The 16,543-nt window shown below is 39.1% G+C and overlaps 1 protein-coding gene across 3 annotated transcripts in view; it reads left to right on the top strand.

Annotated features, from left to right (window-relative positions):
• Positions 1 to 7,447, top strand: part of mcm8 (minichromosome maintenance 8 homologous recombination repair factor) — a 31,051-nt gene extending 23,604 nt beyond the window's left edge. Inside the window, exons 16-19 of one of the 3 annotated variants that reach the window (XM_073051337.1) lie at positions 3,334 to 3,410; positions 4,595 to 4,784; positions 5,257 to 5,397; positions 7,171 to 7,447. In XM_073051337.1, the coding sequence (XP_072907438.1) occupies positions 3,334 to 3,410; positions 4,595 to 4,784; positions 5,257 to 5,349 (360 nt within the window). In that variant the 3' untranslated portion in view covers positions 5,350 to 5,397; positions 7,171 to 7,447. Of the gene's footprint in view, positions 1 to 3,333; positions 3,411 to 4,594; positions 4,785 to 5,256 lie in introns of all 3 variants that reach the window. The other 2 variants (XM_073051336.1, XM_073051335.1) reach the window with 2 other exon arrangements.
• The last annotated feature ends 9,096 nt before the right edge of the window (positions 7,448 to 16,543 follow it).

Below are 16,543 nucleotides of genomic sequence, written 5' to 3'. Positions count from 1 at the left end.
TGAATGTTATATTTTTAATTTTAAGAGTAAACCCAACCAAAAGCTATTTTTCAGCACCAGATTCTCTGACAGATCCTCTTTTTACTTATGCCAAAGCATGCCTCTCGTTTTCTGGGCAGAGTTGTTTCTGCAGATGTAGCCCATGTATACATGTGCAAATGAAATTCACATAGGTTTCCTACTTCTGTAAGAAGTTAAGATATAGGAGCGGAATTAAGCTATTTGGCCCATCAAGTAGGCTCTACCATTCCATAATGGCTGATTTGTTATCCTTCTCAACCCCATTATCTGGCCTTTTCCTCGTAACCTTTGAATCCCTTACTAACCAAGAACCTGTCAACTTCTGCTTTAAATATGCCCAATGACTTGTCCTTCAAAGCAGTCTGTAGCAATAAAATTGATAGATTCACAACCCTCTGGTTAAAGAAATCCTCCTCATCCCTTCTAAAAGGATGTCTTTCTATTCTGCAGCTGTGTTCACTGCTGTTAGACTCCTCTGTAAAGAAAACACCCTCTGCACGTCCACTCTAGACTTTTCAATATTCAGTAGGTTTCAATGAGATCCACCCTTCATTCTTCTAAACTCCAGCGAGTACAGGCCCGGAACTAACAAATGCACTTCCCAGGAACATTCTCGTGAAATTTCTCTGGGCCCTCACCAATGTGAGCTCATCTTTTCTTAGATAAGGGGCCCAAAACTGCTCATAATATTCCAAATGCAGTCTGTCCAATGCCATATAAAGCCTCAGCATTACATCCTTGTTCTTGTATTCTAATCCTCTCAAAATACATGCTAACATTGCATTTGCTTTCTTTATCACCGACTTAACCTGCAAGTTAACCTTTAGGGAATCCTGCATGAGGACTTCCAAGTCCCTTTACAACTCTGATTTCTGAGTTTGCTTCCTATTTAGAAAATAATATATACCTTTATTCCTTCAACCAAAGTGCATGACTATACACTTCCCTACACTGTTTTCCATCTGCCACCTCTTTGTCTATTCCCCTAATCTTAGTCCTTCTGCAGACTCCATGCTTCCTCGACAATACCTGCTCTTCCACTTATCTTTTATCGTTCAGAATCTTGGTCATAAATCCATCAATTCTGTCATCCAAATCATTGTCATGTAACGTAAAAGAAGCTGTCCCAATCCAACACCTGTGGAAAACCACTTGTCACTTGCATCCAACCGGAAAAGGCCTTCTTTATTCCCACTCTGCTTCCCATAGTCAGCTACTAATGGATGCCAACATCAGTCAGGCTTATTGGCTTATAATTTCCTGGGTTTTTCCCCTCCCTCCTTAAAGAGTGGATAGCTTTTCAGGTATCAAATGCACAAAAGACTTGAGAGGAAAATTGTGGGCTTTGCAATTCGTGGAGTAAGTTCTTAATTTTAATTAAGTGCATGTAATGTTCTTGGCGCATCTGGTGATGCTTATTTTACATTTGACATAAAGAAATGAAGTTTATAATTATGTCAGAGTTTTCTATTTTCCTTGTTTTACATTTTGATTTTGAAACAGGTCATGATTTTGAGCCTTATTCAAAGTGTAAAGTTGTGACTTGTATGAGTAAATTCTGCCTTTTGGATTAGAGGTTTTTCTCAAGACGTCATAGCTGATAAGAGCAACAGATACAGTATGGTGTGAGGAAGGAGGATTCAGATTTTGGATACAGATCCCCATGTTTGGGTGGGGTCTGGGTCAACAGCTGGGGTCAAAATGGGAAATTAGATGGTCAGGTAATTATGTACTTACTGGTCCAGAAACAATGCTGTAAAGTCACTTCACTCATGGACTCACGCCTCCTTCCCTGGTTTCAGCTGCCAGAGTTGAAGCCTGGAATTCTCAGTCATCCAGTTTTTTAAAAATATTTAAAATAAAGATATTATACTTACTTCTAAATGACCAATATGCAGATTAATTTCCTTTTACAAGTTTTATGCATTCGTATCTCAGAGATGAATATGAGATTATTTGGTGCTATTTAAGATTCACCAGCCTCTGGAGCTACAAGTTGTTAAATCCTAGTCCTCCCAAATTTTAATTTCTAGCATTGTGTCTCATAGCATTCCTTTACATTGCTAAAGTTTCCTAACAACTGCTTCTGAATTTGAAAAAAATTATGTTTATTTCAGCACTATCATGAAGGTATAAATTACTGAACTTTTCTCCTGGACTTAATTGTATGTTTTCAAGTTTATTGTTGTATGCAGAAGCATGGTGAAGTACAGATACAAGATCCACTATTTTGGAAAAAAGCTTACAAACCTGCTGCTCCAGGCTGGAGCACAGGGTTTTCAAATGTTGGGCACGGCGTTTTAAATCTTCAGAAGCCGAGTCGATGCAAGATAAATGTTCGGCATGTTCGTCCACTCTAGCGTTGATCCGATCCAATTTGACATCCAGCTGGTTGAAAGAAGTTCTAATTTCCTTTAAAATATCTTGTCGATGCTGTTCCAAAGCAGCGAAAATGTCAGCTGGCAAAGTTGAAGAAATTTCTTTTTTCCCGGTTTTAGTACTTTTGTTAGACATTGTAAGATAGATGTGTTCGCAGGCAAGTAAGAGAAACCTAATAAAATACCTAACTAAGGTTTAAGAATGGAGACATATAGTGCAAAGGTAGGGAAAATGACGGAGCAAAAGTTCGGAACAGCTAAACAGTCGCCATCTTGCCGGAAGTCCCGAAGTACAGATACAATGTAAAACCTACAGCAGTATTGCAGGCATATATGGAGATTCAAAGTACACAGAAAGCAGAAATTGGTCATGAATTATGGACAACTATGAATAGTGAAGAAAAATACCTTGCAAAACAATTAGAAACAAGAGATGGTCCATTGTATTCTGTTGCTGAGGTAGTATTAGGGTTGTGCAGGTCAGTTCAAGAAAGTGATTAATGTAGGAAAGTAGATGTTCCTAAACCTAAGATGTAGTGGCAAAACTGGCAGTCTAGAGTGCAGGTTAGGAGGGTAAATCTAATGGGCAAGGTCCCATTGAGGCACCTTCCAGTACACCATTATTAACAATGTTTTCAACTGTATTGATGCAGTTTTCTGGCTCATTGTTCTTAAATCTCAGTCTGGACCTCATCTTCCATGGTCTCATTGAAAGTGTTTTGCTGGTTACTTTAACCTTAATCCTTAATATTCTTTTTGTGAAGTGCCTTGTGATTATATTAGTGATATCCTCTCCTGAAATATTTGGAACAGGCTGAGTTTTCCGTCATCTTAAGCACAGCTGTACCACTTTCTATGGTACATTATTGTTTAGTTCAGTTTGATATGTATAGATATTAGGAAATAAATCTTGGTTTATATTTTTGTTTCAAAGGCAAGAGCAAGATTAGAACTTCGAGAAACTGCATCAAAATGTGATGCAGAGGATGTTGTGGATATCATGAAACACAGGTAATCTTTCAAATAAGAATATAAGAAATAGGAGCAGGAGTCGGCCATCTGGCCCATCAAGCCGGCTCCGCCATTCAATAAGTTCATGGCTGATTTGACCATGGACTCATCTCCATCTACCTGCCTTTTCCCCATAACCCTTAATTCCCCTACTATGCAAAAATCTATTCAATCTTGTGTTAAATATATTTACTGAGGTATTCTCAATAAACTCGAAAATATCCTGTAAATATTCTTTTACAGGATGAGAAGTAGAAGTTAAAGAGCAAAATATACAAGGCTACATTATGAAACTTATGTTATGAAGATAGGCTAATTCAGTTTTTCCTCATAATTGTATTTAATGTTGGCAGTGAATAGTTATAAGGAAAAGTTTTTTAAAAAAACTTTATATTCTGGAAATGTGAAATAGAAACAGAAGATCCTGAAAGTGCCCAGTAAGTCAGGTGGGATCAGTTGTGAGAGAAACAGGACGAACATTTCAATTCCATGACTGATTTGATGAATCTAGAAGATTCTTCTTGGAATTAGTACTGTTTAGTTGAATGCTATTAGGTGACTTATTTCAAAGATTTTATAAAAATTTAAGATTGCAAGAAAGCATCGGAGAAGGAAAACAGAAAGTTATCATGCTTTAGAACTGACAAAGGTTTACCTAATTCTGGGATTTGACACAGTATGAATTGGCCTGATTTTTACTATGTTAGTAGTTTGGAGAGTGGCTAGAAGCTTCTGAAAAATTTGTATAACCCGATTTAAGAGTGTAATAGGATTAACTGAGTAATAAATATAAATTGATAGTTTGTTGGAGTACTTTGAATGGTGGCACAGATTATTAAGAAATTGGAATTTCCTAACCAGATAAGACAGTAAATTAAGAAATGTATAAAAGTCAGCAATAGTATTCTAGATTCAATACTAAACAAATTTAAAAGTCCTGTGGTTAACAAAAGATCAAGTGCCTTGTTTCCCATTGCAGCCAATTAAATTTACTTCATCTTTTTTGGCAGTCATACCTTATCAATAAAGTTATGCACTAAAATTCTTAAATGACAACTTCGATTAATTCACTTCTGCCATGTTGATTTTTGTTTGGGCAGATCCACATTGCATGTTTTATAATATATTTTATCACATTAATGTATTTCTTTTGTTGCAGTAAATCATTTTCATTGTTTTCACAGCTTATTAGATACTTTCTCTGATGAGTTTGGAAGATTAGATTTTCAGCGCTCACAACATGGATCTGGTATGAGCAAACGATCCCAGGCAAAACGATTTGTGGCTGCTTTGAACAGAATAGCAGAACGGACTTGTAGAACTATTTTTGAATTTAACCAACTCAAAGAAATAGCAAGAGAAATACAAATACAGGTAATTTAAAACTATAATGCTTGGTATGTGAATTTAGATACCCTAACCTTATGTACATAAATGATATTTGTTGTTTTTTTTATTTCTTGTGTCCTTAAGTTATTTTCCGTTCTTGTCTTCCCTATCCTTTTACATTCCATACCCGCCTCATCTTGATTCAACATTTCACTTTCTGACTGCCCTCTCAGCCCACCTTTGGTGGAACTTGGAAGTTATTTTGGTTCTTCTTAGAAACTGTTGCCTCAAATCATTTTTCTCCTCAAACCTCTTGCAAGCCTGTCTTTTTCATCTAACCTTGGCGAATTCTTCTGACTCTCAATATCCTCTTTTTTTTATTCTGATGTTTCCTTATTGTCTTTCTCTGCAAAATACCTTGGGATAACCTTGTATGTTTAAGGTGCTTTGCTAATCTTGCGGTGTTAGTAACCACAGATCAAGATTAAAGTCCAATATATTGTCTTAAATTATGCAGGTATCTGACTTTGAAGGATTTGTCCACTCTTTGAATGACCAGGGCTACTTGTTAAAAAAGGGTGCAAGGCTTTATCAACTCCAAACTATGTAATTGCAGGCTAATCAGTATTCTTCCTTGCTGACTAAGGATTTTCCAACAGTAAGTACCTTTGTTGAATTGTTTTAACCTTGTCAAAGCAAAACAAAGGCAAAAGAAGCTGAAATTATATTAATTCCATCAGGAATTCATAAACACAGGGGATTCTGCAGATGCTGCAAATCCAGAGTAATGTACACAAAATGTTGGAGGAACTCAGCAGGTCAGGCAGCATCTATGGAGAGGTACAAATTCCTTCACGAGTCCTGATGAAGGGTCTCAGCCCAGACTGTTGACTCTTTTCATCTCCATAGATGCTGCCTGACCTGCTGAGTCCCTCCAGAAGTTTGTGTGTTCTACTTCCATGAAGTATGTCTTTTAAGTTAGAAATCATGTACATGTTGCATGGGAGAGAGAAGAATTAGAAATCTACAAATAATCAACATAATATCACAAAGGGAAGTTTGTGTTTGCAAACAGTCTTTTGTAAAAGGCGTGATAGAGAACAGTTAGAAATAGGCCATATGCAGACATTTACTTGTCATTTTTAAATTGTATTATTTTGTCTTCGTGTTTGCAATTATAAATACTTATTTAAATGCATAATGGAAATTTCTGATTTAAATATGTCAGATTATCCTGTCATTTTGTGGCATTAACCTATTTAGAAATATAAATCTAAGAATTTCTACCATGAACATCTTGACCAAAGTATATACCATAAACTATTACTTTGAAATCAGTTGTGGACAGAAACGAAGTGTGTGGATTAGTGTAATGCCTGTTTGATGTTGCGTGTCTCAAATTCAGAAAAACAAACTTTCATGTCAGCTAACTTTATTTCTTCAATTGAGTTTTATTTCTGCTTGTCCACAAGTAGGAGTCCACTGTGGAAATGTGGATTGTACATGATTTGAGGCATTTGGAAAAGTTTTCAGCATATGTGAAAGGGGAAAAAAAATCAGAAAATACTTTTCCTGTTTTAAAAACATTGCAAGTGTCACTGAATTATGACATTTTGTCACTTTGCATATTTATTGAATGGAAATGCATATCTAATTACTGCAGAAATGTTACTTTAATAATTAGTAGTATGAGTTATTTATTTAAACAGCTTTTAGTTGATTCAAATATACCGTGACTGTATCATTTTTACAAATGTACTGGATAAACCTTCTCTGAGTATTATAGAACTGTATCTTGAGAGAGTAATAAATATTAAAATTATATTTTATTTAAGTTTAGAAATATACTTAATGTCCACACCCTTACATTGTTTGGAGTAATAAATTTATTTAGACTTCCATGTTTTTATTTACTTGAAAACATGATCTGAATTTTCAGCGGAACACAAAAATTAATTCAGAAGTGGAATTCAGATACTTCATGTTTAAAAGTTCAAAGTAAGTTTATTAACCAAGTAGATACATGTCACAATATACAACCCTGAGATTCATTTTCTTGCAGAATGTACTCTGTAAATCCAATAATCACAATAGAATAAATGAAAGAGCACACCCAACAGGATGGACAGCCAGTGTGCAAAAAATAACAAACTCTGCAAATACAAAGGAAAAAGGAAAACAAATAAATAGCGAGAGCATGAGATAACGAGTCCATAGTTCATTGGAACGGTTCTGTGATTGGGAAGTAAAGTTATCACCTCTGGTTCAAGAGCCCTATGAATGAGAGGTATTAACTGTTCCTGAAGCTGGTGATGTGAATTGGGAATGCTGCTGTACCTTCCTGATGGCAGCAGCAAGAAGAGATCATGAACTGGGTGGTGGAGAGGGCTTTACCCATGATGAACTTGGCCGTATCCACTACTTTTTGCAGGATTTTACGTTCAAAGGCATTGGAGTTTCCATACCACGCTGTGATGCAGCCAGTCAATATGATCTGCACTTCACAACTATAGATGTGAAGATATAATCTGGAAAAGCAAAAGGATTTTTTTCCATTTCTGGTACATACACTCTACTTTGCTCTGTTATTACAATAATTTACAATTCATAATGTATAAAATATTTAATTCAATGATGTTAATATTTAGAGTTGGTAACTTTGAGACCCTTAAAATTAAAGCTGCTCTTATTCATTTTGAACTTACAAATGGTCTGTAATCATTTCATTAAGTTTGGGGATGATTTGACCTACATGATTATTTACATTTATTCTGTTTACTTACATTTATTAGAGAATAAAAATGCTGTTCTGTCTCCATAACTAGAGAAAAACAGCATTGATCGGTGTATTCATGATCTAGGCCTGGAAAATTTTTGTTATTTTATTTGGATTTCACACAACTTTCTGTCTCACACCGACAGTGTTTTTGAAAGTTACAAAAGGACATGGTATTGCTGAGCTTCCCTAGCATCAGGTAAGGTAATGCTACCATACAGTAGTATTAGGACAAGGGCTGTTATGAGAACAACTGCTTCTTCTGGGTTGTTAAGTATATTTCACAATCGTACACAATCACATTTCCTTTTCCAGTTTCTGATGTGGATGGTGTTGACAACGTGGAGTGATGATTTGTTTGCAGATTTTAGAACTGGCTTATTTATACTGTTTTTATTGAAATTATTGATTCACTATGTTGAATTCCAAAGAAACAACTGACATGAAGTGCAAAAGAACTGCTAGTTCATTTAAAGCAGAATAGCTTAATGAAACAGTAGAAACTGCTACACCGAAAGCTCACAAGGTTGGGAATGGGTAGCTATGAAAAATATTGATGTATATTACAGAAATTGGGGTTGCTTGTGTGTGATGAACTACATATACCTGTCTGGACATGCCCCCTGCTGACTGCTCCTGTGGCTCCTCCCACAGACCCCGGTATAAAGGCGATTGAGGCCTGAGCCCGGCCTCATTCTCCAGGATGTAGTATGGTGGTCAACTACTGCTTGTTCTTTCTTCCAGTCAATAAAAGCCGATATCTCGCCTTTACATCTCAGAGAGAGTTATTGATGGTGCATCACTGTGTGAATTGTTGCGATGCAAAAGTTGCTGGAGAAATTGCAAATGGGAAGAAGTAGATTGATATATGTAAACTTGACTTTTTAAAGCATCATTTCACAAGCAAATTACATATGGATAGTGTGTCTAAACTCTGGTGAAAAATCCCTCATGACCTGCTACAAGCCTACTACATATGCTTTGTAAGAGGGCAAATGAATGAGAGCAAAAACGACCAAAGCTAGCCATTAAAATGAACACCTCTAAGTATAAAATTCAGAGCACACATGTTGTCGTCACTGGACAAAAAAATTGCACAGCACAAGATTTTTGCACACACCTGTCATTACAAGTTAGAGGGAACATTGGCCATGAGTGTCATGGTGAGCACTGGCAGTGACTGAATCCTGGTGCTGAGGAACAGTAGATTCTGTCACAGTGAGTGCTGGGAAAGACTGAACCCGGGTATGGAGCAACACCAGACTCCCACATCGAGACAAAAACAAGAGGTGATTATATAGAATCAAGCATGACCAAGCAACATCATGAAGCAAATCATTCTCAACACAAGGACTCCACAAATAATGCTAAATGTGAGTCCATAATCATAGAAAGCAGAAAACCTGTGCCAGTAACAATTAACTGGACAAGATTAAACAGAAAGCACATGGACTTTAATGACTGTCATTAAGACAACAACTGGTAAAAATAGGTGCTCAAGACACCAAGAAAGCCAAAGCTCTATGGCACACCATAGAGCCCACAGGGTTCATGATAATGAAATGACTGAACTCCCTGCCACCACCTCATCACTTATGAAGAGCTAGAAGCATTATACTGCTTGCTTTTAAACATGTCGTAAATGCACTTTACGTTAAATGCCACTCTGGATTTAATTGTAATATTACCTTGTGAGTTTTATATATTCAATGTATACTCAGTGCCTATAAAAATATTCACCCCTCCCGCTTGTTTTAGAACATTGAATCACAATGAATTTACTTTGGCTTTTTTGACACTGATCAACAGAAAAAAACTCATGTCAAAGTGAAAAAGATCTCTACAAAGTGATCTAAATTAATTACAACGAGGAACATTATTTCGTTTAGTGGTATGCATTGAATGACAATAATGGCAATAAACGAACTCGAGAATATTCTGTAGCTGGTCTTAGACATTCTGCACTCTAGCACTTGGGAGGCAACACACCATATTGTCATCTTTTTTGCAGCAGCAGCAGAATCTCCCATCTATCCTCTTAACTATTAAGTCTCCCATCATTATTGCTCTAACTGATTTTACATAAGAACATAAGAGATAGGAGCAGGAGTAGGCCAATCGGCCCCTCAAGCCTGCTCCGCCATTCAACAAGATCATGGCTGATCCAATCTTAACTCTAGTTTTCACCGAATCCCACAAGGCAACAGTGCCAACCAACAGGGCACCATGCCGCCCATTTTATTTTATTATTCATCCCGCCCAAACCCATGTGATCACCCGGGGAAAAAAAACCGAGTTGCCAATTGAGGAGAAAAAATCTGGAAAATTCCTCTCCGACCCATCCAGGCTATCGAAAACTGGTCCAGGAGATCACATGGCTGATCTAAATCTAGCCTCATGTCCACTTACCTGCTCGCTCACCGTATCCCCTAATGCCATTTTTATCCAGGAAAGTGTCTATCTCTTACTTTTATGTCTATCTCCTTTACTCTTACTTACTGAGAATTAGAGCCAGCCATTGTGCCACTGACTAGCTGCCACTGCTGCTGTGCCCTAATAGGTCATTCCTCCCACAACAGCGCCCCCCCCCCCCCCCCCAGCAGTATCCAAAGGGGTTGCTGAGGGTAATGGCCATGTGAAACTTGGTACTGTCACTTACTCCTACCCTCTTCCCGGTGGTCACCCATCTGAAGCCTGCACTGTGGGTGTGACCACCTCAAGTAAAAGTTTCATCATTGAGGTTTCCAGCCTCCCAGATGGTCTTAAGTACCTCCAGCTCTAGCTCCATTTTCTTGACCTACTCAGCCAGAAGCTGATGTTGGGTGCACTTCCAGCAGATGTAGTCATCAGGAAGACTGTTAGGTACCCTGGAATCCCACATCTTCCAGGAGGAGCATTCCACTGTTTTAACTACCATCCTCTTTACATTGAATTAAGGTCTAAGGATAGTTATATAAAACTATTACTACATATAACGAAAAATCCTACCTGTTCTTACCTGCTAATCTTGTGTGCCGCCTCTTCTCACCAAAGCATCTGGGGCCAAAGCCACAGTTCTCCACTCTCACACTGCCCACTCCCACCATGGCCACTCTGCTCAAGCCTCACTTCATTTTATTGACTCAAATAAATCTCACTCTCCTGAGATTTGCTTTTAGTTGGGTCCCACTCTACTCAGATCCTGCTCTCTTCTCATTCACCAAGTAGTAAGTCTGATCAACACCTCCACCCACCACCATTACTTTATCATTTCTTTCTTCTCAGTCACCTTATGTGCCTGATGTTATTTTATGAATATATAATCAATCTATATTCATAAGCTATTTAATATATTTATTGTGCTTTTTACTGTTTTGTATTTTTTGTGTTGCATCAGATCCGGAGTAACAATTACTCCATTCTCCTTTGTACTTGTATATTGGAAATGACATTAAACAATCTTGAAATGTTTGGTTAGGCTGTGTGACAAAGACCAAACAGAAAGCCCAGGGGTAGGCTTTGTTACATTGAAAAAGAATTGGTCAATTAATAACATTACTAGATCAAAAATAATTTCATCACATAAAGAATATTTTGATTTTAACATTAATTTTTGATTAAAACTCAGATTTTAAACCACTCATGCCCAGAACAAATGAAGTTGCTAAACACTCCAAAGTTAAGTAGTGTAGTGCACAATTAAATGAAATTAGAGCAGCGTGTCAACTCACTTCCTATTAAAAAATGTTAATCCTTATTTAATTTGTGTAAGTATTCTATATGTCTTTGGCACATGGATAATATAATCTGTACAAATACTAATTTCACATTCAGTTATAAAACCAATATGGACAGCTGAATTGTGACTTTTGTCCTGGTTAATGAAATGTGGTAAATCTCTGTTCAGCATTTGTCTTATTAACCTAATGACATACTGGAAAATATCACTAACGAAACAGGAACTGTCTTGGAGATAGGTCTATCAAAGGCAGGGAAGTGAGCTGGAAGGAGAATCCAGTTTGGACAATCAATTCCCAAAATTACCTTAATAACAGGTGGCATATTTCAGTGGGTGTAGGGTGAGGTATTCAGAAAGAGAGGAAACCTCAAAACCCTCATAACAATTATTATGAAGTGTTGAGCATTAATAATATGCAATATAAGGCACAGCTTAGGAAGTTGTCAAGGCAGTCTAAACAAAATGCAAACATTAACCCAATTTGATGGATCTTCATTTCTTGATGAACCAAGTTTTCTGGTGAGTGTAGCCTCTGTTAACATACAATCCCTTAGACAATGACAGTTCAGTGCTGATAGATTTGATAAAACTACAGCCTTGGTTTAAACACACTGCATGGCTTATCAACTCTAATCAATATACTACTGTCCATCAGGTTTCAAGAACAGAGTCAGGTCACCTTTGTAAGGCTCTTTGAGCTCATACCAATGTGCGTCATTTCAGGACTATTTTGGTCTATATCCAAGATAAAGATGTTTGTTCAACTTGTCACCACTGGATTACTTTGGTGAGCATCAGGAACCAAACATGAACGTAAAATATTTCTATTTTCTTATCAGACTGACAAGGATCTCAGGATAATTTTAGAATTAACTTTCACATTAAAGAACACAAGGAGTCTTTCATCTTTGTTCTGTGAACAAATACAGTAACTATTCCCAGAATGTCAGGCTATAATTTCCTTCCCCACATGAAAAATGTGGACTACAGGAAAACAACAACAAAGTTCAAGGTAAATTTATTATTAAAGTACATATCTGTCAATATATATATATAACCCTGAGATTCATTTTCTTGTGAGCATACTCAATAGTAGGCAGCCGTTGATCCCAGGGGATCATGTATTTGCGTCTCTGGTGGACTGTGCCCTCTCCAGGGTGCAAGCCTAGGCGGGAAGATTTGAAGAACCGGCTGTTGCCCATGCAGCAGGGTCCCCCTCTCCATGACACTGATGCAATCCAAGGGAAGGGCATGCACTGATACAGCTTGGCGCCAGTGTCACAGACGTTGCCAGAGTGAAATTGTAAACAACATCAAACTGCTTAGGGACCCCAGCTCCAGATTTCTTCCTCAGGGTTTACTCCCGAAGCCTTTCCTATGGGTGGGTTTTGCCGCAAGGCAGCAGAGGTTTAAAATCAGCGTTTTCCTTCTCCCAGGTGAGCTGCCATCCAAGGCTGATGAGCCCCAGCTCCCTGAAAAAACTGGTTTTGAGGCACTAGTGGTCTGTCTTTGCCCCTTCTCTTGTCAGTAGAAACAGTTCCGTCACGCCTAGTAGCCCAACCACACATGAAGGCCAAGAGTTGGACTTGGTGTCAGAGGCTGTTAGAGTCACATGCCATTTGGAGCACTTTATAGATAGTGGGAGCTTACCCCCATACCCCTGGCCATGCCAAACTTAGTGTGCTCAATAAATCTATAGAATAATAACCATTATGAATCAATGGAAGATTGCTCAACTTGGGCATTCAACCAGTGTGCAAAAGACAACAAACTGCAAATACAAAAAGAAGGAAATAATAATAATAGATAAATAAAAATAAATATTGAGAACATGAGATGAAGAGACCTTGAAAGTGTGTCTATCGGTTGTGGTAACATATCAATGATGAGGCAAGTGAAGTTATCTGCTCTGGTTCAAGAAACTGATGGTTGAGAGGTAATAACTTCCTGAAACTGGTGGTGCGAGTCCTGACACTCCTGTATCTTTCTGATGGTAGCAGTGAGAAGAGAGCATGTCCTGGGTAGTGGGGATCCCTGATGATGGATGCTGCTTTCCTGTGACAATGCTCCGTGCATATGATCTCAACGGTACACAGATGAGTACTTGAATACAATGCAGTCCACTGACTTGAAGCAATCCCATAGCTGCTCCTCTGCCGCCTGTGACCACCTCTTAATTCTCCAAGTCTCTTTATTTTCGGAGGTCTGCAAATGCACCTATATGCACACATCAGTTTCACATAATTATACTTAATTTCTCACAGTAGCTTTCAATGCTGTGTCAGTTCAGATTCCATAGCATGTTAATGTTTGACACTAATTCAAATGGTTGAGGAGTGGCTAAGAGATTGGTGAGATTTCACTCTAATCTCTGCTAAGGAACAGTGCCCAAAGCTATGATGACTTCATTCACTACACATGATCAACCACCTGGAATGCAAGGGAGGAGGAAATCATTTTTCCAAGACTCTTGCATTAATCGTATTGGGCTACTGTTGTAAAGGATTCTTAGAAACAGGATTTATGAGTATTTGAAGAAGCATAATATGATTAGGCATAGTCAACATGGGTTTGTGAGGGGCAGGCTGTGCTTCATGAGTCTGATTGAGTTCTTTGAGGCAGTGACAATCCACGTTGATGAAGGTAGAGCAGTGAATGTGGTATATATAAGAGCATGTTAGACTCATTTAGACAGTCAAGAGATCCACAAAAACTGGGCTGCATGAATTCAGAACTGGCTTGCCCAACAGAAGGCGGAGGGTGGTAATAGATGCATCATATTCTGCCTGGAGAGGTGTTCTGCAGGGATCCGTTCTGAGACTACTGTTTTTTTGTGACTTTTAACAAATGACTTGGTTCCTTAAGGTTGTTATAGTCAGGGGTGGTAATGGGGACAAGCTTCCACTACCTATTAAATGCTCCCAATGGTGTGCACCTCAAATAGCCTCTGACAACCAAGTCCAGCTCCTGGCCTTCATGCATGGCTTAGCTACTAAGTCTGGTGGAACTGTTTCTACTGACAGGAGAAGGGGCAAAGGTGAGTTACTGGTGCCTTAAAACTAGTCGCTTCAGGCAGATGGGGCTCATCAGCCATGGTTGGCAGCTCATCTAGAAGGAAAACTCTGATCTCAAACCTTCACTGCCTTGTGGTTACACCGACTCGTTGGGAAAGCTTCTGGAGTTAAACTCGGAGAGAAAAATCCAGAGCTGGAGTCTCTAAGGCAGTCCTACATTGAATTCAATGCTGATTGGCAACTCTTTCGACACTGCTGGTACCAAACTGTATCAGTCTCTGCTGTTCCTTTGGGTTCATCAGTTGCATGGAGAGGTGGAGCTTGCTACATGGGCAACAGCTTGCTCTCCATTTTGTACTGCCCAGGCTATGCAATATCCATGATCAACTCTGACCGATGGAGGCTTCAAAATAAATGACTTGGTTGAGAAAATGGAAGGGTGGGTTAGCTTGCAAGTTTGGAGATGACACAAGGGTAGGTGGGGTTGTGAATAGCATAGAAGGTTGTAGAATTATGGAGGCCTACAGCTTAGAAACAGGTCCTTCAGACCATCTAGTCCATGCCAAACTATTATGCCTAGTCTGACCAAGGTGCATCTGGACCCCAGCACTCCATTCCCCTCCTAACTATGTACTTATTCAAATTTCTATTGAATGTCGAAATCAAACCCACATTCACCACTTCTGCCAGCAGCTGATTGCACACTCTCACTGCCCTCTGAGTGAAGACATTTCCCCTTTTCCCTTAACCCGTGACTTCTGGTTGTGGTCTCATGCAAAAAACCTGCTTGCATTTACCTTTGACTTTTCGCAGCCAGCAGGTCACCCTGAACAAGTGAAATCTTTTCCATTGGTGCAGATTGTCCCTTGCAACTTGCACTCCACCTCTGCAGAGTCAACCATTGCAGTTGCTCCTGTCTTGAAGGTGCTTGGCTCCACTTTCTTGGAATTTTCCCCTGTAGAAATTTCCAGCTCTTGCTTGGAGCTATCAGCCTGGGAGCCAAGAAGAGCCTGAGTCTCGCAGGAGGATGTGATTGGATAGTCCACCTCTGTTGCTGTCTCTGGTGTCTTGAAGGTACCTGCCTCCTCTTTCTCTGAACTTTTCCCTGTGGCAATCTCCAGCTCTTGCTTGGAGCTGTCAGTTCACATGCCAGGCAGAGCCTGCATCTGGCAGGAGGACACAGCTGGATGGTCCAACTGCTTCACATTTTGAACGGCCTCTCTCAGCGCCTCACAGACGACACTGCTCGCCATAGTGTCAGCCCATGGAAGTATTCCCTCTGCGGTTGTCCCGGATGTTTGTATCAGCTGGGCGAACTCCAAAATGTCAAAGTGCCCAGAAGGTAGAGGAGCTTCAAATATTGTCAGATGTGTATCTACTTTTTGTATTGAGTTTACTTCTGCTTTCAGCCCCTGCACATATTTCCTCTCCTTATCTACCTTCTTGAACATCTTCTTTCTGCCGCATATCAGTTTCTGGAGAGGCACATATGATTGTTCAGTAGCAGCCTCCGTGTCTGCAGGCTGAGGTTTGGGTTCATCCCTGTGCTCTCTCAGCTCAGATATTGACCTGCACCTGGGTGACATAAATTGCCTGAAGGATTCCCAATTTGAAATGATCACATTGGGAATCTTGCCTTCCTCTTTCCCAGGGCTCCTGACATTATTCAATGAGCTTTCCTTTCACCCCATATCAGGGCCTAGAGAGGTGCTAGCCTTCATGTCCACATGATTTTGCAGCTATTTCCTTCTGAAATTTGGATGTTTTTGTTTGTTTGGTCTGAATCAGATGGTTTCCTCACTCCTTTCTTTGAGGATCCCACACATATTAATGGTAAACAGGCTATTGAGATGTTTGCCTTCTTTGGGTCCTTGGCACACACTGGGTAAGAGGTTCTTTTGAACTATAAGAATTCTGAGAGCATCTTCCCAACACTTGTTTTTAACTGAATAATTCTCATTAAAGTTGAGTAATAGAATTCAATAATTTAGCATATCAGATGTTTACCAACAAATTTGAAGTTCTATTTCTTCTATCTCCAGAGAATTTGAAGATGACACTTGGCATCTCAATCTTCTTGAACTTCTGAAATCTAGTTACTTTTTGGAACAGATTGCTGGAAGGAGAGAAGGATAAAGTTGGATATTGGCATCCGGCTAAGTGACAGAGACATGAAAGATCCCTGTGTCTGAGTCATAGAGCACTACAGCACAGAGGTCCTTTGGCCCATCTAGTCTGTGCTGAACTGTTATTTTGCCTAGACCCATGAAGCACCATCAATAACTCTCAGAGACGT

The sequence above is a fragment of the Hemitrygon akajei genome, chromosome 7, assembly GCF_048418815.1.
Source record: "Hemitrygon akajei chromosome 7, sHemAka1.3, whole genome shotgun sequence".
Taxonomy (NCBI): Eukaryota; Metazoa; Chordata; class Chondrichthyes; order Myliobatiformes; family Dasyatidae; genus Hemitrygon; species Hemitrygon akajei.
This window is presented reverse-complemented; position numbering and strand designations above follow the sequence as displayed.